The sequence below is a fragment of the Cupressus sempervirens genome, chromosome 2 (assembly GCF_028749045.1).
Source record: "Cupressus sempervirens isolate cs-2001-9-10 chromosome 2, ASM2874904v1, whole genome shotgun sequence".
Lineage (NCBI taxonomy): Eukaryota > Viridiplantae > Streptophyta > Pinopsida > Cupressales > Cupressaceae > Cupressus > Cupressus sempervirens.
In genome coordinates, this window is record NC_143119.1 from 137,865,138 (window position 1) to 137,893,125 (window position 27,988).

Here is a 27,988-nt window from a genome sequence, read left to right on the forward strand (position 1 = left end):
TACATTTTTCCAAAACTAATTTAGATTTATAATTAAAAAAAACTTTAAGTCATAATTGTATTAGCATGCATGTACAAATAAATAAACAAACTATTTATATCCAACTTTTGGTTTGAATGATGAAGGATTTTATTTTAGGGAGAGAGATCATGAGAGAGTGATATGAATCATGACATGAAGGGTTTCTTGCTTCAATACATTGAAACATAATGTAATACAATTCAATACAAATTTTAAAAGCAGATATGTACCAAACCCTATTAAAGACAAGTACACCATCACTATTTCAACGTTCCTGACAGCTTGAATGCATGACTGCTTTTTACACTACCTGATAGATCTGCCATTGTCCTAACAAAGTTTGGAGATAGCTTTCAAACCCCAGGTTGGATCGGATTATTATCTGAAGCCATTACCTTCCCATACTGACCTTTCATATCATCGTCCTCATCTTCGTAGTCTGATCTTGCATTAAGTGCAAGCATTTGACATATTAGCCAAAACAAACCTGCATCCAAAGCCAGGAAGGCAGATCCACCATATAAGCCAGTCTTTGCAGTTGGGCACAGTGTTGTGAGATCATGATGTACATTTCGTGTTCGATGCAGACTCTCGGTGATTACAGTCCACATCATAAGGGCTTGCGAAAGAACGGATACAGCCCTGGTAAGCAAATGTCACAAAGAATTAGCACTAGGCAACCAGATCTAGCTAAGCGATTAACGTTTGCAAAAAGTTTTAAGAGTATCAAATGGTTAAAAGCTTGAAGGACTAAAAATACAGCTTGATTTTCACTGTGGTTTATGTATCATGAAGAATAAACATGTGCCCTACTTCTTAAATTTCCACTTGTAGTCTTGCTACATTTATGTCTTCAATCGCCTAATGGAAAAATAACTGATGGTAAACTACTGACAGACATTATTTAAACTACATGCGCCTACCTATATAGTTAGAGAGTACTTACATGGCGATAGCGAAGAATGTCATCAAATTGGCGGTCTTCAGAGCATTAACAGGAACTGATTTCCCTTTGTAAGGATAAACTATAGCTACAACCCCCGACACAGATGTTAAGAACGTTAACACTATTGACAAGCTGCCCAATGCAATGGTTGGATCAGAAGGGTATTTGCAGATTACAATCCCCTTCCCTGGGATAGGGGTTCCAGCAGCAGGCTGCAGGACACAAATGGACAAAAGTAAGATTTTCAATTCTTCTGCATACATTAAAGAATTCTCAAACATCTACGAATGGTAATACAACTTGAAATTGACAATGACCAAGTATAAGGTTTTTGCATTTTCTTTATTTTGTCGAGAAGCTTTGTAAACAGGAAATCCATTAATTGCTTTTCAAATCAATAGTATCAAGGGAAGACATGATATTTCCACAGTCCATGACAATCAATTGAAATGCTTCTGGTTATAATCATTTTTTACCAGAAGCATTTTAATTGATCAATAATATCTTCATTCTATTTCTTAATATCTGAAGCAAGTTTTTGAGTGCTAATGCTTTATCTGTAATATACACTGCAGAAACATCCTCGTATACTTCTAGGAGTTACTATAGTTTTTATTCTTCCAAATATTACACAATGTTTACAGGTAGAACACATCTTTAGAGATTTTATTTTGTGCATAATAACATTTTTGTAAGATATTTATTTCTACATTAACGAGATATTCTCACTCGTCAAAGCTAAAAATAACCATTCTTGAAATCTAGCTCAGGCACGATTTGATATTTTGGTTCCTGGTCATAGTAAATATTGCAAGAAGATGAAAAGGAAAATCTATAGATGACATGATATTTCCACTGTCCATGTGAACAATGTGAATGCTTATGGATATAACTCTGTGGTTTGTGAGTGATTTTTTCATCAACATTTCAGATCACACTCCCTGATTCATCTTCAAGAGAAAAAGAACATGTTACATTGCAAAATGCAAACAAGTTCTTATTAAATACATGGAGGGTAGGAGAAATAGAAAGGAAAAAGGAAAAACGGCCAAGAAGAAAGCCATTTACTGTAACGGAAAACCATCAGGAGGGCCTAACACCTCCCAAAGCTGATTAAGCTTCAACAATAAAACTGGATTATGCCAAAAGGTTAACCTAGAAAACAATAATGACTAGGGATGGAGTGTTAATTATTGTTAGTTGGACAGCTGTTATTTCCAACCCGGAAATAGCAGTAGTATTTATGGGTAGCTTAGACAGCTGTTTGTCCTTATCTATGTATAGCAACATTAGTTATGGGTAGTTTGGACAGCTGTTTGTCCACTTGCCAAGAATTAGTAAATGGTTATTGCAAAGATAATTATTTACTAATTTTAGTGATTCCCTTTTGGACACCTTGCAACCAATTCTATTATTGGTTGTCGAGTTGTCTTAATCTCAGCCGTTGGTTTGATTTAATCTCGGTCGTTGTTTTTTCCAATAGGGTAGTATAAAAAGGGGTCATTGGGTCATTTGGAGAAACAAGTTTTGAAAAAGCATTTTGCAGTGATAGCAAATTGTCTTGCAGTGTTAGCAAGGGCGCAGTGTTAGCGTGGGGATAGCAGTGGGGAATATCAGCGGGAGAAATTAGGAGGTTGTCGAAGTTCTGCCAGTGAGAGGCAAGGAATTTTGTATCTCTTGATTTGCTGAAGTTTAATATAATTTCTCATCTGTAGAACTGGTTTTCCCTTAGGGGTTTTTCCAGGGACAATTTGTCCTAAAATATAGTGTTCATTGTGTTGTTTATTTCTTTCCATATTATATAAGTGAAGTTGCAATTGTGTTATTTTTCAATATTAGCTGAAAATTTGTTTTCAACAGTTTAATAATCATTTACGATAGGAGATTAATAATCAGTGACTGCGATAGTTGATTTTTCACATGGTATCAGAGCATTGTTAAGGGTAGAAGAGTTTTGCCCTAGGAAAGAAATTTTGATCTCTTTAGATTTATTATTGCTTTAAACCCTTGAGATGGCTTCAGCGGGTTTGAGAGATCAGGATAGATTGGATGGTGCCTCAAATTTTGGTGTCTGGAAGGCCAAAATTTCTTTATTGTTGGAAGAGAAGGGTATCAAGGATTATGCTACCAGTGTTGTACCTGTACCAACGGATGCAACACACCTTGCAACATATAGGAAGGACGATGCCAAAGCGAGGAGGATTATCCTTGATGGTGTCAAGGATCATATTGTTCCACATATCGCAGAGCTAGATACGGCGAAGAAGATGTGGGACGCCATTCTGAATCTATACCAGAATGCTACCACCAATAGGAAGTTGATGCTCAGAGAGAAGCTAAAGAATACTCGCATGAATCAGGGAGAAGACATCACAAGTTACCTCACCAGGCTCAGACTCGTCAAGGATGAGTTAGCAGCTGTTGGAGATAGCCCTAGTGATGACGAGCTAGTGAGAATAGCCCTAAATGGGTTTACTAAACAATGGAGTGTCTTTGTTCAAGTTGTCAGTGGACGAGATACTTTACCGAGTTGGGATCGACTATGGACTGATTTCACTCAGGAGGAGTTTAGACTAAGTCTTGTCAATGGGGCCAACAAGAGTCAGAAAAATGAGGTGGAACAAGAGAACGTTGCCCTAGCGGGTAAAGGGAAAGCAAAGAAGGGATCTAGCAAAGGATCAAATTCACAAAGTGAGAAGAAGAAGAAGGACCTTTCTAAGGTCAAGTGCTTTGGATGTCACGAGTTTGGCCACTATGTCAGTGATTGCCCAGAGAGGAAGAAGGGTAAGAAGTAGGTGGCAGCTTCAGCAAGTGCGGAAGAACTCTCCAGTAGAATGGAAGATGAGTTTGCACTCATAGCTTGTATGGTTAGCTCAACCTCACAGTGTGTTTGGTATATAGATAGTGGGGCGTCATTTCATATGACAGGAGTTAGAGAGTACTTCTTCAGTTACAAGGAGGAGGACACCAACATCCAGATTTCTATGGGAAACTTGTCCAAACTCAATCATGTTGGGAAAGGGACTGTTCAGTTTCAGAGGGAGAATGGAAAGATAATTCCACTTCATGATGTGTTATATGTGCTAGGCTTAGGTATGAATTTGATTTCTGTATCTGTTCTTTAGGATAGGGGGTATAATGTACTCTTTAGAGGGACACATGTGTTGATTAAGCACAAGGATTGGAAATCACCCATAACTATTGGAGTTAGGAGTGGTCGCCTTTATAGATTGCAGTTTGATACTCCTAAGGCACTTATGAGCAACAGTAATCCTAGAGATCTTGGAGAGCTATGGCATAGGAGGATGGGCCATATTCATCATGGAGCACTTAGATTGCTTCGTGAGACAGTGACAGGTGTTCCAAAGTTGAGCACAAAGCATGACGATGTATGTAAGGGATGTGTGTTGGGGAAGTTTGCAAAAGCATCTTTTCCAAGGAGTGACACCAGATCTAAGGGTGTTCTTGATCTAGTACATTCAGATGTTTGTGGACCGATGTCGACGAAATCTCTCAGAGGATATGAGTACTATGTTACTCTTATTGATGATTTCTCTACAAAGACCTGGATATACTTCTTGAAGACTAAGGATGAGGTTTTCAGTCGATTCCAAGAGTTCAAGGCTCTTGTGGAGAACTTGACAGGAAAGAAGATAAAGGTTCTTCGATCAGACAATGGAGGCGAGTACAAAGGAAATGTCTTCCAGGAGTTCTGCACCAGAGAAGGAATCAAGAGAGAATGGACTGTTCCTTACAATCCACAGCAGAATGGAGTTGCTGAGAGGAAGAACCGTTCTATATCGGAGGCAGCAAGAGCTATGCTACATGACCAGGACATGCCCCGTTACTTATGGGCAGAGGCGTGTAATACAACAGTCTACATTCAGAATAGAGTTCCACACAAGGTGCTAGGGAAGATGACACCAAAGGAGGCTTTCACAGGGAAGAAGCCAGATGTTAGTCACTTCAGGATATTCGGGAGTTTGGCATATTGCCATATTCCTGGAGATACACGTACAAAGTTAGATCAGACTGCAGAGAGGGGGTACTTTGTTGGGTATAGTGAGACCTCAAAGGCATACAGGATTTTCATTCCGAGGACTAAAAGAATTATTGTCAGACGGGATGTCAAGTTCATGGAGGACAAGGCATTTAGGAGGTCCAGAGATTTGCCAGTAGATGATCAGAGTGAGCAGCCAATAGAAGCTCCAAGACCAAGTCAAGAGCAACAAAGCTCAAGTACAGTTACCAGTACTAGTGTAGACTCAGTTAGTGAAGATTCGCAGAGTATGGAGCAACAGGTGCAACAGGAAATGCATCTAGAAGACTTAGAGGTTGACATTTCATCCTCTACAGTTGGCAGTAGGAACCATGTGGTTCCAGATACACAAAGGGATACTTAGGAGTTTGTGGGAGCTCCTAGGAAGAGTACTAGACAACGAAGACAACCAGCCAAGTTCAATGACTATGTGGCATTAGTTAGTCAGTTGGTAGATAGTGAGCCTTCTAGCTATTAGGAAGCTGCAGAACATCAGATATGGCGAGATGCTATGGTTGAGGAATATTCTTCAATAATGCAAAATGATGTGTGGGAGGTGGTACCTAGACCAACAAATAGGGCTGTAGTTGGATCACGTTGGATCTATAAGATAAAGCATGGTGCAGACGATAGCATCGAGAAATACAAGGCGAGGTTTGTGGCAAAAGGGTTCTCTCAGAAGGAGGGAATAGACTATGAAGAGACATTTGCTCCTGTTGCCAGGTATACTTCTATACGAGCTGTAATCTCACTTGCAGCACAGATGGGATGGCAAATCCATCAAATGGATGTCAAGACAGCATTCCTTAATGGTGAGTTGAAGGAGGAGGTATACATAGAACAACCAGAAGGCTTTGTAGCACACAACAAAGAGACCCACGTGTGTAGATTGAAGAAAGCATTGTATGGACTCAAGCAGGCTCCTAGAGCGTGGTATGAGCGCATTGATACATACTTGCAGAAAATGGGCTTTGTGAAGAGTGAAGCAAATGCTAACCTCTACTACTTGATGGTTGGGGGTGAGATTCTCATTCTTGTTCTTTATGTGGATGACCTATTTCTTACAGGTTCACTAGGGCTCATAGTGGATTGCAAGAAGAACCTTGCAGAAGAGTTCGAGATGAAGGATTTAGGACATATGCACTACTTTCTAGGCATGGAAGTGTGGCAGACAGATGGGGAAATTTTCCTTGGTCAAGGGAAATATTGCATTGAAATCTTGAAGAAATTTGGGATGGAGGATTGCAAAGCCATGTCTACACCCATGATCACGAATTGGAGGAAGGTAGATACAACTAAGGAGAAAGATGTAGATTCCACTTTATATAGACAGTTGATTGGTTCGCTTATGTATTTGGTCAACACTAGACTAGATATAGCATTTGCAGTAAACTCTCTTAGTCAGTTCATGGTTGAACCAAAGAGAATGCATTGGATAGCGGCTAAGCATGTGCTATGTTACTTGCGTGGTACAGTTGAGTATGGGATCAGATATGTTCGAGGTGAAGGTATCAGGTTGATAGGCTATACCTACGCAGATTGGGCAGGAAGTGCAACAGACAAAAGGAGCACTTCAGGGTGTTGTTTCAGCTTGGGATCAGGAGTTGTATCTTGGTTCAGCAGGAAGTAGAAGTCTGTGGCTCTAAGTTCAGCAGAAGCAGAATACATAGCAGCTAGCATGGCGACATGTGAAGCTATATGGCTTCGGAAGTTGTTAGTAGCCTTGTTTGGTCAGAAGGTTGAGACTACTGTGATACATTGTGACAATCAGAGTTGCATCAAGTTGTCTGAGAATCCAGTGTTTCATGATAGGTCTAAACATATAGATATCAGATATCACTTCATCAGAGATTGTGTACAAAGGGGAGTTGTTCAGCTATAGTACATACCTATTGAGGAGCAGGTAGCAGACATTCTGACTAAGGCATTGGGGAAGGCAAAATTTATCTTCTTCAGAGATAAGTTAGGTGTCCTGCAAAACAGCTTCCTCGCTAAGAGGGAGTGTTAATTATTGTTAGGTGGATAGCTGTTATTTCTAACTCGGAAATAGCAGTAGTATTTATGGGTAGCTTGGACAGCTGTTCGTCCTTATCTATGTATAGCAGCATTAGTTATGGGTAGTTTGGACAGTTGTTTGTCCACTTGCCAAGAATTAGTAAATGGTTATTGCAAGGATAATTATTTACTAATTTTAGTGATTCCCTTTTGGACACCTTGCAACCAATTCTATTATTGGTTGTCGAGTTGTCTTAATCTCAGCCGTTGGTTTGATTTAATCTCGGTCGTTGGTTTTTCGAATAGGGTAGTATAAAAAGGGGTCATTGGGTCATTTGGAGAAACAAGTTTTGAAAAAGCATTTTGCAGTGATAGCAAATTGTCTTGCAGTGTTAGCAAGGGCGCAGTGTTAGCGTGGGGATAGTAGTGGGGAATATCAGCGGGAGAAATTAGGAGGTTGTCGAAGTTTTGCCAGTGAGAGGCAAGGAATTTTGTATCTCTTGATTTGCTGAAGTTTAATATAATTTTTCATCTGTAGAATTGGTTTTCCTTTAGGGGTTTTTCTAGGGACAATTTGTCCAAAAATATTGTGTTCATTGTGTTGTTTATTTCTTTCCATATTATATAAGTGAAGTTGCAGTTGTGTTATTTTTCAATATTAGCTGAAAATTTGTTTTTAGCAGTTTAATAATCATTTACGATAGGAGATTAATAATTAGTGACTACAATAGTTGATTTTTCACATAGAGATGATAGATTTGACAAGTTGCAATGCATAAACTTTTATCAAAAATCTATGCTAAAGAACAGCATAATTAGTCGTGTAGACCTGGGTACCACGAGGTCCAAAATTTCCACCAAAGAATATGGTAAGAAAGGGAGATGCTTATGGTATTGTGATCTTATTTGAAAGCAAATTAAAAAATGTATACCTTAGGGTTTTTTTAATAAGAAATACAGCAGACAGGAATTACAAAGGAAGTAGGAAATTGTAGCCTGGGGAAATCAAAGACATGCAAGCATATATAGAAGATCACATGTTGATTTCTTAGGATCGATTGCAGATGTAGTTGCATTGCCATCTTAGTATATACTTTCCAAATGCATCAATCTCCTCTTATATGTATTGTAAATCACACATGGAGAGACATGTCTCCTCATGAGACATGTCTATCCATTATAATTAATAAAATAATAAATATATATAATATCTCATATATATATATATGTATATGTATATATCACACTTATATATGTATATTTATACTAGTCTCATAGGTTTAGCCGACTGAAGCTACCAAACATTAACACTCCCTCTTAGCTAGGGAGGATAAACATATGATGATATATTAACTCAATGTAATATATGAATAACTTTGATAAGAAGATATTGAACATTTTGATATCTCATATGACATCATAAGTATTGGCCTCAAAATATCAATGATATTCACCAAATACTTTGAGTAATGGTCTTCAAAGTAGCAACACTTGAAACTCACCATGTACTCAATAAGGTAATGGTCTCTAGAATATCAACATATGATATTCACCATTTTGATATCACATTTGAGTATTGGTCTCCAGAATAATAATATATATGTTCACCAAATACTCTTTGAGTAATGGTCTCCAGAATGAGATGCAAGATATTCACCAAGTACTTTGAGTAATGGCCTCCAGAATATCAAGTCATATGATATTCACCATGTACTCTATGTAATGGCCTCTAGAACATCAAATTCACATAACATTCACCATATACTCAAAATTGTTTATAAGGTATATGCACACACATTCTCATAATGCTTACCATATAAACATCCACAATGAAAAAGTATAATTTATTATGATCTACATAGACATCGTAAGATATCCATCATAATAGAAAAGTTAAGTTATTGTAAGATCGTCACCTTTCAATAACTTTTACAAATACAAGTGATAATCATTTGGAAGTCATCACTTCCTCATGATGTACACAGGAGGTAGGCCCATTAAAATTGCATAGTCACGAGGTATACTCATGAATTGCAGTCCTCTTGACCGCTAGAATTTATTGATTACTGGAGAATCCATCTCAATGTGGTTTACTCCCTTTGAATCAATATGTTCGAGATCATAGAAGGTTGACTGAACCATATCCTCTATCTGCTCCCTCTCTTTCAAGGTTGCCTCTAATGAAATGTCCGGCTCACTCCAAATCTCAATCTCCCTCTTCCTGTAGTAACATTCTCAGAGGAAAAAATCAAGGCACATAGCTCGTATAAAAATATGAATAAGAGATTATCCTCAAGGATAATAATTCTGCATAATAATATAAGATCATCTCAATATAATATAGATAAATGTATATGCTTTGAACATATAAGCATATCTTCCATTTTATATATGTATATACTACGATCTATATTTTCAATATAATATTTCCTTTATTAATATCTGATATAAAAATCTAAGATAACCAATTTCATTCATATTCATAACAAATTGTTTAGAAAATATATTTTACTTTATTTACAAATATAGTCACCATATATTTTCCATTATACTATCTCATATAATATAACTAAGAAATAATTATTAATGATGACACATCACTTAAATAATATTCTAAAGATCCAATAATGGAAGGAATATACATATACTTACCTCCAATATCACTCTGTGAGTTCTTTGTTACGTTTGCAATGCTAGGAGTAGCAAGTTTCCTTATATATGAAGCCTGATGACATCAGACGACTTCTTTTGTTGCAGGAAGGTAGAGTGGGGAGGTACAGAACAGGTGCTAAATGTTGCTCCATCTTCGAACACATGTAACTCCTTAAGAATGCTTAGGGATAGCATGCGAGTCAAAGAGAGTATGTATTTCTCTATTTCCCCCTTCTGACACTCCTAATCCCAACATTCCTTGAAGTTTGATATTTACCATAATTTTGTATATTATGTGTGGTCAAATATATTGGCGTCCGCTCCTTATTTCCCTCTTCATGGGATCTCTATTTCTTTGTATAAACTGGCTTGGGCACATGTATCACAGGGGTCAGTGGCTATGGTCCTTAGTTAATCAGCTCCCATCATTAGTTTTCTTTATACGGTGAACACCAGTCTCAATACCTTATAACCGTGGATATGAATTCTTCTCAAACTACCCCAATCTCACTACATAGTCTGAAAGGATTAAACAAAGAAATTAAATGTCGCAATAAGAAGAAATACACAACACCGGATTTATCCTGGTTCACCACAATAGTGGCTACGTCCAGACTGCAGAGTATTGAATTAATAAGAAAAAGTTATTTACAAAATGAGCAGGAGTAGCATATAAATGGGCTCCAATAATATTACAAATGAAGAGTCTTTGGAAACCAAGAGACTCGATTATTGGAGGGAACAATGACTTGACTATTGGCCTTCACAATATCAACAAACTCCCACTTGAAGGACAACCAGTGCTGCAACTGATCACCCAATACCCTGCTCAAAGAATGATCTATCTTTTCTTCACAAGCCCAGGAGAAGTTCTAGCACATTCGAACTTCTCTTTGGCAACAACCTTCGTGAATATATCAGCCGGATTGATCTTGGTGTCAATCTTGACAACATTCAGCTTGCCCTCTTCGACTGCATGACGAACAAAGTGAGCATGTGCATCAACATGCTTGGAGCGACGTTGGGATGACTGATTATGTGCCATGAAGATCGCACTACGGCTGTCACAAAATAGATTATATTCATTTTGATGAACTTTCAAGTCACCAAGTAATCGCTGAAGCCAAATCATTTTCCTTGCACCTTCGGAAAGAGCTAAGTATTCAGCGTCAGCTGAAGAAAGAGCAATGGAATGTTGCAACTGTGAAGCCCAGCTGATTGCAGCTCCAACAAATGTGAAGGTGTAACCAGTGGTAGACCTTCGTTTATCCAAGTCTCCAGCAAGATCAGAATCAGTGTAACCTTGTAGCTGAACTTTGTTTCCGCCAAAACATAAAACATAATCTGAAGTGCCTTTTAGATACCTTAGTATCCATTTGACGGCTTCCCAATGAGCTTTTCCAGGATTGCTCATGAACATGCTCACAACTCCCACCGCATGAGCAATGTTGGGGCGAGTAGAAACCATAGCATACATAATGCTACCAATGGCTGATTTGTATGGAATTTTCTCCATAAATTCTTTTTCTTCCTGTGTTTGAGGACATAATTTAGAACTTAATCGAAAGTGACCAGCAAGAGGAATAGGAGTTACTTTTGATTCAGCCATGCCAAATCTTTCAACAACTTTGTTCAATGTATTGTTTTTGAGACAGTGATTTCCCTCTTTTTCCTATCCCTTGTGATTGTCATGCCAAGAATCTTTTTGGCCGCCCCTAAGTCTTTCATGGCAAATTTGCTTGCCAATTTTTGCTTCAACTCATGAACGATTCGTTTGTTTGTGCCAGCTACTAACATGTCATCGACATAAAGAAGAAGAATGACAAACTCACCACTTGGAAGTTTCTTAAAGTAGACACATGGGTCTGATTCACATCTTGTGAAATTATGTTCAGCCATGAAGCGATCAAATTTTACATACCACTGTCTTGGGGCTTGTTTCAGGCTATACAAGCTTCGATTTAATCTGCAATAAAGGTGTTCATGTCCCTTCTTTACGAACCCTTGTGGCTGCTCCATGTACAATTCTTCTTCTACATCACCATGTAGGAAAGCGGTTTTCACATCAAGTTGTTCTAATTCAAGATCCCATGCTGTTGCTAATCCCAGAACAGTTCGGATAGTTGTCATTTTGACAACTGGTGAGAAGATTTCATTGAAATCTATCCCTTGTTTTTGATCAAATCCCTTTACCACCAATCTGGCTTTGAAGCGTTTATTGCCTTCCGCTTCGTCTTTCACACGATATATCCACTTGTTCCTAAGTGGTCTTCGATTAGGTGGAAGAGATACCAAATCCCAGGTTCGATTCTTGAGTAAAGAATCCATTTCTTCACGCATCGCTGTTTGCCATTTATCACTATTGACATCTTTGAGAGCTGCTTTGAATGTAGACGGTTCTGAAAATTCTGAAACTAGAATTGAAGGCTCTGCTTCTTCAGCGTACAATAATTCATAATCAGAGAATTTAGCCGGCGTTCTCCGTTCTCTAGTGGATCTTCTCATTTGGGTTTCTCTGTTCTCTGGTTGAACCAATTCAAATGGAGAACCAGTTACACTAGTTCGCTGGTTTAAATGTTGAATGCCCTCTCTGCTGCTTGAGAACAGATTATTATTAGGTTCATGCATATGACTTTTGCCATTGATGGCAGTTGGATTTGTGGGCTCGGAATGTCCTTCAATATTTGGTTCTCTGTTCTCTGGTTGCTCATCAATGAAATCCCTTGGATGGGAGAGATTCTGCAAAGGAACAGAGTGTGGCACATACAAATTTGTAGAAATACCATGACTCGAGCCCAAAGCGGGTGTTTGAACCTGCAGATTAACTGCCCCCTGCGAATTTACATCTGCAGATTGCATCCACGGATTAGCTTGTGCAATCTGTGTATTAACTAGTGGAACCTTCGAATTAGCATGTGCAACCTGTAGATTGAGATGTGTAACCTGCAGATTAACTTCGCTTTGTTGGGAATTAGTTGGACCCCGCAAATTACATGGCGTATTACCTACACTCTGAAACTGCCCTCGTGTATTGCCATGGATGTGGTCTGTATTCCCACCGTAGCGTATGGTCCCACCGTAAGTATCCTGCGGATCAGTTTGTATACCATGTGAAATGTCTGTAATGCCCTGCGCATTGTTATTTTGCGGATCTAGTTGCCCAGCCTGCGTTTGTGGATGGGCATTAAAATTGGACATATAGTCCCTCCCAACGCTATACTGCAGGTTTTTAGTGTTGCCCACACTATGCTGTGCATCCCATTCATTGTTTGGGTGCATTTCTTGGGGAGTTACAAAAGACCGCAGGTATGAAGGGTCATCCCTTGACTGATAGCCCAACGCAGTAAAAGGATCCCTTGTACTTTGGTTTGAAAAAATTTCACAAGCTTGATCGTGATGGAGAGACAAATTCCTGTCATGAGAAGAGATATCAAAAAACTCTTGTATAGAACTATCATCATGTCTTGTGTTCCTAGGAGTGGAAGAAGATGATAAATTTGGAAATAGTACAGAGGTGGGACTATATGAAATAGTGTTAGAAACTGTTTGTGGATTCAATCCAACATTCCTTTGTGCAGCGATTGGCACAAATTCTTTTTCAGACATTTCCCAAGAATTTAATGCTGGAAATGTTTTCTCATTGAAGACAACGTCTCTGCTACTAATAATTTTCTTATCAGTTAAACTCCAAAGCTTGAAGCCAAATTGATCTTCTCCGTATCCAACAAATATGCAAGGCTCGGATTTGGGATCCAGTTTGCTTCTCTTTTCTTTGAGTACATGTACAAAAGCCTGACAACCAAAAACTTTAAGATGAGAGTAAGAAACTCTTCTACCTTGCCATTCCTCTTCCGGAATTCCGAAGTTCAACCTTGAAGAAGGACTCCGATTAATGAGATATACGGCTGTATTACATGCCTCAGCCCAGAATTCTTTGCCCAATCCTGCATTTGAAAGCATACAACTAGCTTTCTCCATTATTGTCCTATTGAGTCTTTCCGCTGCCCCATTTTCTTGAGGGGTGTAGGGCACAACTTTCACCCTACGAATACCATTATCTGCACAATAATTGTCGAACTCCAGCGAACAAAACTCACCTCCATTATCCATTTTTAAACATTTGATCTTATGGCCCCTTTGGTTTTCAACAAGAGCTTTGAAAACTTTAAACTTAGAAAAGAGTTCAGATTTATTTGCCATCATATATATCCATACTTTCCTAGTACAGTCATCAAGGAATGTAACAAAAAATTTTGAACCTCCTAAAGAGCTTACCTCAACCGGACCAAAGACATCCGAGTGTACAAGTTCCAATGGTTTCTCCTTGAGATCATGTCCAGCTTTCAAGAAGCTGACCCACTTTTGTTTCCCGTAAAGGCAATGTTCACAAAATTTCAAATTTGCTGATTGGAGACCCGGTAGTTGATCCCTTTTGAGCATTATCTCAAGGCCCTTTTGCTCATGTGGCCTAATCTTTGATGCCAAAGTGCTGCATCGCTGCCCATGACTGTCATAGCAGCCCCTATTTCAGTAGGCTTCTCAAGGAGATAAAGATTGCCAACTTTGTTTCCCTTGGCAATTATTCTTGAACCCTTGGTAACTTTCCAAGTATCCGGATATAAGAATGGATAATATCCTTGGGCAAAGAGCTGACTAACCGAAATCAGATTTCGCTTTAATTTGGGAACATGGCGAACATCTTTTAACAACCATTTCCCTCCATCTTCCAGCGGTAACAAAATGTCACCTTTGCCAACTATTTCGCAGGATTTGTTGTCTCCAAGAAATACCTCTCCAAATCGACCACCATGGTAGTTTGTGAAATAATTCGTACATGAAGTAGCATGGAAAGAAGCTCCGGAATCTATCACCCAAGAATCTGATTTTGTGTCACTTGTAGAAAGAACTAAAGCACTTTCATCTTTCTCATAGGCTGTATTGCTTCCATGTTTCTCACATTTTCTTGTGCTTTCTTGTAAGCCCGACAATTTCTCTTTGTGTGGCCAGACTTACCACAAAACCAACATTCTCCATTCCTACCTCTTGACCTTGAACGATTGGGTGACTTTGATCTTCGCTGATAGTAATTATTATTTCCTCTATGATGGCTTCTTCCTCTTCTCTCAGTGCTGACCATAGTGAGAGCATCACTGGATGAGGAGTCTTTGTTATTCCTTCTCATGTCTTCACTTAATAAAGTGGCAACAACTTCATCGTAGGCCAACTTTGACTTCGTAGAGCTTGAAGTACTTACAGCTGTAACTACGGGATCCCAACTGTCAGGTAAAGAACATAACAAGATGATTGCTTTGGATTCGTCATCTTGAGTCATACCAACCGAGCTTGCTTGACATAATAGGGTGTTCAAATCATTTATATGATTTAACATTGTAATCCCTTCCTTCATTTTCAGTTTGTAGAGTTTCTTCATAATGAAGATTTTGTTTGCAGCCGATGCCGTTTGATACATATTCTGAAGTTTGTCCCAAACCTCTTTCGTTGACGTCTCATTTGAGACATTGAACAAGACATTTTTCGCTAGTGAGAGAAAAATGGATGCCATCGCTTTTTCATCCATCTTTTGCCAATCTTCATCAGTCATTGTAGATGGTTTCTTAGACTTTCCTTCGATTGCGAGAGCCAAGTCTTGCTTAATCAGCAAGGAACGCATCTGCACTTTCCACAGGCTGTAATTCTTGCCTGTAAATTTCTCTATTTTCAAATCCTCCATCTTTCCAGAAAATTCAACACTGATTTTCCAATCTGCACACCTCGTGCTCTGATACCAATTGAAAGGATTAAACAAAGAAATTAAATGTCACAATAAGAAGAAATACACAACACCGGATTTATCCTGGTTCACCTCAATAGTGGCTACGTCCAGACTGCAGAGTATTGAATTAATAAGAAAAAGTTATTTACAAAATGAGCAGGAGCAGCATATAAATGGGCTCCAATAATATTACAAATGAAGAGTCTTTGGAAACCAAGAGACTCGATTATTGGAGGGAACAATGACTTGACTGTTGGCCTTCACAATATCAACATAGTCACTAAGCAACATCTTGATTTCATGAGCTCTGCCATGAATCCAACCTGTTATCATCCCAATAACATAAAAGTGAAGCTATCATCACCATGTGGTGAGAGGAAAATAATGTGTAGATTCTCATCTTGCTCTAGTGTAGTCAAATCCTTATCACATCGCATCGTGCATGTGGATCCAAATCATTGCCAACCGAAGGTCCACTCACGTAGTAAAAGAACATGACAAAATTTCTTTGAAGTGCGACATAGTGAACACACCTGTCTACACATACTGCAGACCACCTCCCACACATATTCTGTGGGAACTTAGAGTCAAGGCATCCTTTTTAGAACTGTCTTGGTAACCACGACATCTTTAATGGCTTCGCACGTCTCTGTTCTTACATTAGAGAATGGTTGAACCATTTCTTCCCTCTGTGCTAACATTAATGTTTAATACTTATCTGTGTATCTAAATAAGTAAATCGATAATATGGTTTCCAATACAACTAGAAACATTATAACCATATTATAATCTATGCTTTTTTTTTTTTTTGTGTTCCTTATTGTGTGGCGAGTCTGCCTGTAACATTGACATGGCCACTCAACTGATATATTGTAGCATTATAAAATTGAGGGGACCGATTTCATACCATGTATGACAACATTGACATGCTTTGGCAATGAGATCTGTTCCTTCCACATTGAACAAAATTTTGACTGGCTTTATAATTACTATACAATCACGTCCTTGTGTTATATGCGTTGAATCTGATGACATTTTAAACTTTTATATTATCCTTCCTATTTTATTTGCACTTCTACATTTACAACCTGGCTCTGATACCATGTTGATTTCTTAGGATCGATTGCAGATGTAGTTGCATTGCCATCTTAGTATATGCTTTCCAAATGCATCAATCTCCTCTTATATGTATTGTAAATCACACATGGAGGAGACATCTCTATCCATTATAATTAATAAAATAATAAATATATATAATATCTCATATATTAAATATATATGTTAATACACACACACACACACACACACACACACACACATATATCACACTTCTATATGTATATTTATACTAGTCTCATAGGTTTAGCCGACTGAAGCTACCAAACATTAACATCACATTAGTGAAAATGATCCATATACAACAGCAGAAATATAGCTCTTTTGAATAGGTTAAATGTGACAATGGTAATTAAAGAAGATGAAATGCACAAAGCCCATTGATGGATGATGAGTATGAAAAGATACCCCACCAATTAGCAGCTAGGAAAAATTGGTTCTTCTCAATTTTGACTTCGCATTTAACTAGCATTTGACTAGCAATAAGAATGTATTCTTAGAACCAAATTTTCTGGCCTATTAACTTCCAAATATTAATTGAATTATGTTCAGCACTACAAAGACTTTTAAAAAAATTCACTGTTGCTAGACTGAAAGAATGCAACCAAGGGTTAAAAAACAGATGAAGATGGCAAGCAAAAAAATGTAAATCTTTGATATATATATATATATTGGTTATTTTTTTAAAAATTGTAAATCTTCAACCAGAGCCCATCATTTTCAAAATGAACCTCTATAACCAAAGAACAGAATGAACGAGAGAAATACTATTGTCCACAAGTAGCCAAATTAGGTCAGTGGGATTTGAAAGTACAATTACACTTGCAAGATGGAGTCAAAAGTGAATGCGTAAAAGAAAGAGTTGCTTCAAAGAAAACAATGCTAATGAACACTATGTATGGAGGCCAAAACTGGCGCTGGCCTGAATTTGAATGCACGTTTAAAAGAATATATCCTTCACCCACTACAAAAGAGCTAATATGAGGTATAGTTATTTCTGACTAAGGGGTTTGCTTAGGTCATTGTAGAAGAAATTGATAATCCTCCACAGACTCAGCAAGAAAAGACAAATTCAGGAACAAAGCAAAAAGAAAGGTAACACCATCTAAAAAAGAGTGCATGCAAGAAAAATATGAGTTCCTCAAAGTTAATCATCTTTTAAAAATAGAAAGTGAAAAAAAATGGACAAAGTATAAGATAATTGATAGTAAAAATTCACAATGGACACAAGATGTCCAATCAGATCCAATTTCTATCTAGGAGAAAACCAAAGCTGCAGGAGCTTAAGGTGTTATAATAATCATAAACTAGATCAAAGGAAATTAATCAAGTGAACATATGAAACTGCAAGGTCAATGAAATAATTACAGCAATCTCAAGAAGTGATGTGAAAATTTATCACTTCAACTTTTAAATGTAGCTGGCAATTCCTTGACAGCCTTTTTTGGCAGAAAATGAGATGGTCGGACAATCAAAAGTTAAAAGCAATTTGTGATATCTGAAATTAAAGTGTCAAATGCTCCTAAAAAATGTTGAAAGGACTTTTGCCAAGAAATGAAGCTCATCAATACAGAAAATGCCCCCACAAAAGTTTCAATTTTCTATTAATTTTATGTTTTTTAATTCCAGTTATCTTTAGAACTTTTTAGCCTCCAACTTTTCTTGCCAAAAATCCATACCTATGGAAACTGTTTTGATGGTAGTAGTCTAGAAGAGAATAACCTATGCATTCTAACATGTTAAGTGGATTCTAATCAATGGCAATGGAGTCATGCCCCTTCAAAGGTGGCAGTTTCGAGTATAACTTCTGTTCTAGGTTGCCAGTTTTTCATATTGTTCATCGATGATCACAATGAAATGACTTGGATTTATTTCATAGAAGAACTTTTGAAATTTTAAATAAGCTCTACATTGTGAGCAAAGTTCAAACTACAATTGACTCACTTGAACAAACAATGCAAGAGATTGAAGATTTTGCATTGGTGTTAGGGATCAAATGGGTTTTGTCTTCTCATCTCCTTGTTGAGAATACATCTACAACCAAAATTACAAAAAATACAATTTTGTGATTGAACCAAACATATCAACAGAAAAGTGTCATTTCCTTCGACATCATGTGAAAGATGGCAATGTACTGTTCAAGTATTGTCCAAATTGTAGACCAACCAGAAAATATTCTCACCAAAGCACTTGGATGACAAGGAGTTAAAGAAGTTTAGAGGAATGCTTGGTTTAGTAGTAAACCATTAAGATTAATGGGGGAATGTACATATTAATCTTTAGAGTTTAAAACTAATCCTATTAATTAAAATACTCAGTTTTGGCAGTTCATCTTTTAGTTTCTTTTTGTCAATTACACTTTTCTTCACTGCTTTATAAATAAGAACGTAAATCTTTATTTGAGAATGAAAATGTTATACCATCTGTCCTGCTGTTGTACCCTAGCTGCGTAGCCACCATTATGTCACTTATTTTTCATCACTTTCTGAAACTGTCCAAAACAACTGGTTGGATCGTCCATTCCCAATTAGAAAGCAGTGGGCTCCAGTCCTTATTTTCAGCTCTTGAAAAAATGGGAAAAAGTTTCATAGAATAAAATTTATTTTGTTTCTCTTGTATTTAATAACATTGCTTCTAGTTCTGATTTCTAATTAACAGGAAGCTTTGAAGAGTAGAATATTGTTCTCTTTCGTGGGACAATCCATTTAAAAAATAAAATCATTTTTGCTAATTGCTAAGACTTCTGTAACGTCAGCAAACCAACATGTACCATTGGTGGTGGGTTGAGAAGATTTTTCAATGTGCCCAAGAGTGATATTCTTGGGCCACATTTCTACCTTGTGATTTGAATTCCTTGGCTGTTCTTGGCAAGACAATGATCAATGTATTTCAGTTTCAATTTCTTCAGCAAATTGAAACCAATGATTTAGTGAGTTTTTCAAAACTTCCAAATGAATTTGACAAAAAATCAAGGTTTTGGATATCCAAAATATCCAAAAAGTTTACAGTGTTCTCATTTTATTTGGAAATCCAAAAGGGCCTTATCTTATTCCTGTTTGTTACTGGATATTCAATGGGTTCATCACAGTCTCATGTTTTTGTTTAAGTATCTTTTGTTCAATGTGGCTATCTAGCATCTCTTTGCATTCGACTTACAAATCAGTATTTCTTCCTTAGATGTCAACTCTTCATGGAATTTCAGCACAGCTTGTCTGCATCTTTCTTCTAGTTAGCATTTGATAGTGGAGTTGCCAAATTGAGAAAGATTATTCTACATTTCGCTTGATGTGTTAAAGATTATTCTACATTTCGCTTGATGTGTTAAAGATTATTCTACATTTCGCTTGATGTGTTAAAGATTATTCTACATTTCGCTTTATGTGTTACAAGATATGATTAAGGTTGTTCTAACTCTAAGAATGTTGCCTCCAATCATGTAGGTGGGAATTTTCTTTTATCGCAAATAGTACTCTTATTAGGGTGTGGAAAGAAGATCTTCATTTTGATGTGAAGCAAAATGTATAAACATTTTTGCGCCTGTCAGATATTTTCTTGAATAAAAATCCACCTTTGAATTGTGTACAACTAATCGTCCTAGATGATGATGATGGTACAGGTTCTTGATTGAAAGCAAGGTAACAGATTTTGAATGGAATGGTTTATACATAAGGCTATAAATATGGGGAAAAATGTTAAATTAAAAAAGATAAATTTGAGGAGAAAGTATGATAAATAAAATCTAGAATTTTGTTTAAATTATACCAATCTCTTATGATTTTTTTAAATCAAAGAGGAAAAGAATAATTAATTACAAAATTTCCAATCAATATTTTAACTGCCAGAAAAAATTAATCTTTTATGCACTGCACTTAAATTGAATAAACTTTAATAAGAAAAAATAATATTATCAAAATTCTTGCCATGTTCAGTGATAAACTTTAATAAGAAAATTTATATTAATATTAAAAGCAGTGCAAGCCATGTTGAAATAAAAAGCAAATATCAATAATGATGAATGAAGATAGTAATGAGCAGTGAAACAGTAAAGATCAGATAGAAAAGGCAGCAAAAGTGGAGAAATGTCATCTTGCAAAGATGAAGACAGTGATGAAGAATGCTCCTGGGCTCAGTATGATCAAATAACCATGAGGTGAAATAGTACCTGAGAATCGAAAACAGAAAAATCATGGATTTTATCAGTATTCAAGACAGTGCCAACAAATATGAATGATAGTGATACTGAGAATGAAGACATTGATGTCATAAGAACAGAGAAGAATTTTGACTATAAGAATACTCTGACTCGAAATGTGTCCTTGAAAGTTGTGAGGCAATGAAGAGGAGACAGCAAAAGAGAAATGAGAAGAGGTGGCAAAAACACAGGATTGAGAATGGCTGTTGAGGTTGCTTATATACTAGTTGTTGTAGCAGATATCTTTTGTTATGTTCTTGTAAATGAACGGCATTTTGGGAAATTTTCAGCCATATACATGACAAGTTTGCCATAGTGCTTATTAAATCTTTGTATTGTGCTATTATTTTAATATAATATGAGGTCAACCCTATTTGCTTGAAAAAATAAACTATACATGTGGTTTTATTCAGTTAATAAATACCATATCACTCCACAGGAAGGTAGATTGAAAAAATTGTCACATACATCTCGGGCTGTCATGAAGCAGAACACTCCATCTCACAATTTCCAAATTCTGTTTTAGAGGTAGCATTATCACCTAGTACAAATATATATCTTACCTGATTCATCCAGCTGATTGTATAGGGCGAAAGTGAGATCTCATTGATAGATTTAACCTCCTAACAAGATCCTGAAGTTAGCTTCTTCTAGCTGCTATTGCCTATAATGAGATTCCTGGATATTCCTTTGACAAATTTTTGGGGGTGAAAGACATGCTCCGTCTCCTCGAGCTCTATGGTTCTTGTATGCAAGGGAAACTACATATGTTGTCTCACAACTTTTCCAGACCAGATTGAGACAGCCAAAAATGAGAGAAAGGGGTGTGTCAATGATTTGCTTGGTCAGGATAATTAGCTTGGCTGTTCTATTATTGTTGTGGTTCTTGTTAAAGGAGTTGGTATTTCTCACGAGTACTTTGTTCCTAGTATTGTCCAGGTTATTGGTAATTAATGTCCAGGGCTTGGAATTGGATTTATGACAAACTGACTGAGATCCTGGCCAACATTATTTATGTTTGGGGCTGCAAGGGTTGGTCACATGGCATGGCAGATTCTCCATGCATTGAGGTGCCGGTCTTGACAGGAAATGGTGATCAAATGATTGGGTGAAGATACAATAAACATATTCTATGCCAATCCTACTTGAAGGTGAGCTAGAAAGGATAAGTAAGAGAGGTAGGAAAAGAAAAGAAGAATGTCTTAAGACATTGTCTAACCTGTTGGAGAGACATTTACTAACAGTGTAGAGTGCTATTTCATTCCAAAATATATTAAACTGAATCTAACTATTAAATTGACAACAAAGAGAGAAACACGAAATAATACATTTAGTTTCAATTTTTACAGCAAAAGCAAGAGCTTAATGGTGCGAGTTAAGCAAACCAGCCTCTAGAATTCTCAGTGATACCTCTGACATAAGAAAACCTTTTAGAAATACGATATTAGAAATAAACTAATAAATTTATTAAAAATAATAGAGTAACCAAGCTACTAAACTTCAAACAATGGTTATACAACCTACGTAAGATGATAACTTGATGTAACACAACTGTGGGATGCAAGAACAGCAATTTAATGACTCCTACAAACCACAAGATGTTTAGAGTATGCAAGACAAAATCAATAAGAGCATAGGTGCAAGAAACCATCCAATTTTTTTATAAAAGCGCTAACAACATGTGAAGAGTCCCACACGACCAGAAATACTTTTTCCCTAGAATCATATAAGGGCAAGAAAAGCATGATTACCCAACACATAAGTTTAAAATTAAATTTTTTATACCAGATATTTGCATACATAAAAAGGAAGGATTGTATAATGTTCATATCTAGGCCTCACATGATGTACCTAAAGGGATCCAAATCAAAGGTATCAAGAGAAGTCTAGAATTCAAAATCTCAGAACTCCCTCTAAAGTAAACATCTGAAACAGTATGAGTGCAAAATTTAGAACAATAATAGCAATCCTATACTACAAGTGGCTCACTTGGGATAGGAATATGCGAAGTAGATTGCAATCTCTCAAATCTGTTGAAAACTTGAAATGGCAAAAGTGGCATTCCCAAATGTTAAAATCTTGAACCAACAAATTAATGTTAGAAGTGTGACATCTAGCATTAAGAAGGGATTGGTAGAAAGGTACTACAAAGGGAACATTATGTGTTGACCAAAAGTTCTATTTTAATTTTTGAAATCCAAACACGAAGGGTGGGAGTTCTCCAATCCTCTCATAATTTCCCCTACAACATTCTAGAAATGAAGAAGATCCAGTCTCCAGACACCATTGGTTTACGGTTCAAAGCCTCAACCATACACCATAAGATTATCAAACTAAATAGAAGATCAAAAAATTTCAGGAAAATTACAGTTGAAGAATTTTCAGTTCTGTCACAGTATTGTGTTAATTGTGAAGCCACTTGGAAATCATTAGAATTACATGTCACACTACCTGTCAACTCACATAGTCACCAACCAAAAAAGGAAAGAAAATTCAATAGATGCAAAAGTTCTAGATGTAAAACCTTCTTGTTCTCAGCTACAATTCCAAAGCAAAAAGCTAAAATACCAAGTATAGCAATAGTCATTGACAAGTTCCCAGTCTCACCCAAAGCCATTGTACCTGTGCGGACATATAAAAATAGTTTAGAGAAAGGTGATCTTCCATTATACCAACACAATAAAATAGAAGACAAAAAGACAAGAAATTAAAAGGTAAAGATAGATTTTAGGGCACCACCAAGGGAAACATCAAACAGATAAGAATCCCTTTAAGCTCATACAGGTAACTTCACTCTCATTTATGGTTGGCTTATGGTTTCTACATTGTTCAATATTTGAACTCCGGTGTATTGATCTCGTGACCAAGCTAAAGTAGTTAGCTAACTTGCCAAAAGAAACATCATAAGCACATTCAGCTTCAAAATATAGAAATGAAATCAAATTCGAGAAAGAAAATTATTTTTAAAGCTGTATAAATTATCTCTTGAAGACATTCCAACATGTATGCTTCCAATTAAGTTCACACTGTACTACTCTACGAGAAGTTCCAGAGTAAAGTGATGAAGTTTTGATCTAATTTTACAGCAACTGGATTCCTCATATCACTCTTACTAACTTTGTTCTACTACATGGTGGAATATATTATCAAAAACTGATACAAAGCTTGGACTATATCATGTGTAAAACACCATATATTGCTTGGAAGTAACAAAAACCGAGATGCAATTTTTCTGTTATAAATAGCTCAATGGTCTAGATTGATTTTTATTTTCAAAACACCAACTATTCTGTTTTATGAGGTTCTCTAATAGCTTGGTTAACATAAAATATAAACACCCTAGGGGTAGATTTGAGCTGTAGAAAACAATGAAGCAAGAAAGAGCACCAAATAATTAAGGAAGTACGAGACAAGGATGCTTTTCAGTAGCAATTCTATTTAATTTTAATACATTGTGACCAACCAAGAGCAACTGCATGCATTTGATAAAGGCAACCATAGCATCCATACAAATTGCCAATAGAAGTAGTATTTTCATGCTAAGGAAAGCAACCTCATGGTGAATAACTCAGTGACAGTGGGCACAAGGCCAAAATACAGCGACCTTTAAGATTGCAGATAAAACAATGAATGAACCAAGGCAGAGGATGCAAAGATAGGCGAGTCAACTTAAACCAGATTTCATAAATTAACAGACAACAATCAGATCACTCAGATTTAGACACTATTCTAAGAGTAACATGAACTGACAATCAGAGCATAATGTGGCATTAGATAAAGCCAACGACAATACAAGAAAAAAAGAGATATAGAAAGCAAAGTCAAGGAAGTGATAGTGTGGCATTATGATTTATATTGGCAACCACAATCCAAAAGAAGAGGCATCAAAAGAAAAGTGAAGAGAGTGAAATTTAAATTCAAAAAACTTTAAAAGAAGGTTAATAATCAATGTCATTTATAGGTAGTAGGACGAGCAGTAAGGAAGTGCAAACATTTATAGATATAAGATAATCTAGACAATGCTTTATGACATGCAGGAGCAGTAAAAGAGTGAAACAAACTCTAGACAATGCTTTTTATCCTTCACTAGGTGAAGTTTCCATAAGAAATTATGGTTTAACATAGACTTCATGAGAGTAATAGAACTCATCAGCAGAAGTTAGCAAGATGCCTGCTTAGGTTTCAGATTCAGGTGAATTTATAACTTATGTTCTAAAAGTCTAATACTGAAATGAATAGAAAATCAAGAACTTCATGTCATCACTGCAAAATGCAACTCTTTTAAGTTTTGGCCTCAATACTCATCAGAAAGCAACAGCCAAGAGAAATGCCACACCAAAGAAGGAATGCACACAGTAAACATAATTCAGTGCTAGGAACAGTGATTAGGAATCTGACTAGGAGCACGACATTCACTTGAGGTTGTCTCAGGCTTGCTGCTACTCAAGCAATTTGTCCATAGCACTAGGGTATTCTTGACGATACTTTCATCTTGGATCTTGAGTGATACCCATTTTTTTTCCAAATTTAGTCAGTTTGCCTAGAGCATTCTTGTGTGGCTGCATGTTTTGGTTTTGGCTTCCTCCCCAAGACAAAGAGAGTTTAAGAAAATAGGAACTTATGATTCTCAAAAAAAAATCAATAAAAAAACATATCTGTTTACACAGCAAACTAGGCACATCTTTGAAACAAAGCAAAACTTAAAGAAGCTAATTTCAGTAAATCCTACTGAGAGAAAACAACTACTTCAAGAAAACAGTAAAAAAAGTCATTGAAATCAGAAGCCACCTGCCCCACTGAATCACAATGAGGAGGGGAGCTTGGGCATGGCAACCATGCTAAACTCCTTGCAAATCAAGTCTTCCAAGGCAAACAGTGGACCGGTGAAAAGATAGATTGTGTTACAAGTTGCTTCATTAGACCTTCATATGCTCAGGAAAGCAATCGATTCTATAGTTAGAATGGAAAGCATTATACTCAAACATACGTATATCATGAAAGTAAATCCAATGCAACAAATGGAATGAACACCAGGACTGCTCTAGAAATAAAATGTCATGTGTTGCATTACATGCATGCATCAACGTTGTCACAAGTTGGGCCTACTTAATGCATGGCTCCATCCATAAGTTGGGCCTAGTTTGGCAACCTACTCACTCAATGGCTACATTGATTTTTCAAGTCATTATTTGGCTACCACAAAACCTGACCAAATTATAAACCAGAGGAATATATACAACTACAGCACGACCCCCATCACCACAAAGTCCATTTCTTGATTCTGATCAGTTAACAAGCTCCATTAATAATGCACAACAAATTATGCTATCCAATGTCACCACAAGCAAAGAGAGCCTTAGAACCAAATATTATTGGACTCTATATTATCCAGGGCACAAGAACGCATAATCACTATAGACATAAATGTAAATTTCCTACACAACTTCAATTGTAAACCGGCTTGTTGCAGAGAATATGAAATCCATGCAACTTCAAAGCACATATATCTTAGACTCATAGATTTTACTATTGAGCATGCCCGTAAACCATGGTTGTAGGCACTGCTCGCTTAAAGCAGCTCTATAGCCTGGGACAATCCCCAAAGGATACAATTCATAGTCCTTATAACCATGCTGAAAATGGGTAGTCTCCAAACCTCTTTTCCTTGATTGACGCTACAATCTATCAAATTTTATGCTTCTAGATTTGATTGTGTGATTATTTTTGCATCAACGTTTCTTCTTGACGCTGGAATATCATATCCCATTAGCAAGGGTAGTGTAAAAGCAGAGAGGCATAGATAAAACCAAGCATGCAAAATGGGTATGGCTCCAGAAAATTTTCTGGTAACTAGAGAAGCAAGCCCCTGTAGTAGGAAGAATACATTGTTTAAAGAAAGATAGATGACAAAAGCAATTACCAAAAAAAAAAACATGCCTCAAGGAAAAAACTCTTCCCCGCTTGGAAATCAAATCCAAAATAAATACATTTCCCATGCATCACATAGATTAAAGCACTGAACACACGATAAGATAGGCTAGCAACATTTTTCCCACAAAGTCAATTTGTGGGGCTCTAATCATTTTGAGCAACCGAGAACTCCATTGTCAAAGCTTCCGCTTGGAATTCCCACACAGCTTCATGGTGTTAAAGACATTTTGAATTACAGACAAACTCAAACCACCATGATTTAACCAATTTTCAATGAAACAGTGCTAATTGTAATGAAAATGAATAGCAAGAGAACGCCAAATGCAAAGAATGAGTAGAGACAAACATACCTCAAATAAAGGCTTTAAAATAAAAAGCGAGTAGTTTGGCCAGGGACAATAATGAAGCCTGTGAAAGGGAATAATGCAGAATTCCCTTTTATCTTTCAATTTTTATAAACCAACCCAACTGATCTCCACAGTTTTGTCATCCCAGTCAAGTGAAAACTATAATTTTGGTCTAAAAATGGCAAATATTGCTGTTTCCACCTTGACTGGCTTATCCCCAAACAACTGTTATAATGCCGTTTGACCTTTTCTAAGCGTGGGATTTGTTTTCATGATTTTGACATTTTAGTTAGTTCACGTCATGCGGATCACATTCTTACGGCGGTGGGCCCAGCAAAACAAATATTTTGAGATTTGATTGAGTTACATTCTTTCCAACTTAATTTACTATTCCAATGAGACTCACAAGATGCACACGCGCATATGCATGTACAGTCACGTATACGCGTAAGATGTACACATGAGATGCCCGTTTGAACACACTCACCTAGGCCCTTCGTACGCAACCTGCTTTTCGTGGCTGTATAGTCTCTGCCTCTATGAGATGTCTATTTACACACTCATCTAAACTTAGATGAGATGTACACACTATAATACTGAGTATTTTCCCTTGGTACACAAACTACTTTTTGTGGCTGTATAGTCGCTACCCACATGAGATGTCTATTTACACACGCTCATCTAAACTTATATGAGATGTACACACGATATGCATGCATCCAATGTACACGTAGCATGTCCCATGTACATGTGTGCATTCACATGCACCAAATTTATACACTCAAAGATGCCTATCACATTCTTATGATAGTTGGCCCAATATTTGGAGATTTGATTGAGCTATATTTTTTTGGCCTTGTTTTACTATTTGAAGGAGACATCCATACACATACAAACATGAAAAATATTTGAAGGATACATACATACACATACAAACATGAAAAATTTGGGGAGAAAATGTTTCCTTATATCAATT

General features: G+C 36.8%; 1 protein-coding gene and 1 long non-coding RNA gene across 5 annotated transcripts; one reads left to right on the forward strand and one right to left on the reverse strand.

Annotated features, from left to right (window-relative positions):
- Positions 1-27,239, reverse strand: LOC149571425 (uncharacterized). Of its 3 annotated transcripts, none has more exons than XM_089812945.1 (4): positions 27,016-27,239; positions 23,259-23,356; positions 968-1,179; positions 1-663 (listed from the first exon to the last, which is right to left on the reverse strand). In XM_089812945.1, exons 2-4 carry the CDS (start codon positions 23,349-23,351, stop codon positions 375-377), a joined length of 594 nt encoding a protein of 197 aa, XP_089669071.1. In that variant the 5' UTR covers positions 23,352-23,356; positions 27,016-27,239; the 3' UTR covers positions 1-374. The 3 variants fall into 3 exon arrangements, with proteins under 3 accessions (XP_089669071.1, XP_089669069.1, XP_089669072.1); XM_089812943.1 differs by lacking the exon at positions 27,016-27,239 and adding an exon at positions 26,655-26,983; XM_089812946.1 differs by lacking the exon at positions 27,016-27,239 and adding an exon at positions 23,474-23,492.
- On the forward strand, positions 530-20,127 carry LOC149571426 (uncharacterized). 2 transcript variants are annotated; one of them, XR_016359813.1, is made up of 3 exons: positions 530-666; positions 919-1,202; positions 19,983-20,127. It is a non-coding gene; the product is annotated as an uncharacterized LOC149571426 (long non-coding RNA). The 2 variants fall into 2 exon arrangements; XR_016359812.1 differs by lacking the exon at positions 19,983-20,127 and adding an exon at positions 19,298-19,591.
- Positions 27,240-27,988: the final 749 nt, after the last annotated feature.

What these genes read in the sequence shown, in the direction of transcription:
- LOC149571425 (XM_089812943.1), bottom strand. Translation starts at nt 26,730, where the DNA reads ATGGGAAATGTATTTATTTTGGATTTGATTTCCAAGCGGGGAAGAGTT. An exon ending in TTGTAGCTGAGAACAAGAAG is followed by an intron (nt 1,180 to 23,258) that starts GTTTTACATCTA and finishes TGTGTCCTGCAG; the next exon opens with CCTGCTGCTGGAACCCCTAT. An exon ending in ACATTCTTCGCTATCGCCAT is followed by an intron (nt 664 to 967) that starts GTAAGTACTCTC and finishes TTTGCTTACCAG; the next exon opens with GGCTGTATCCGTTCTTTCGC.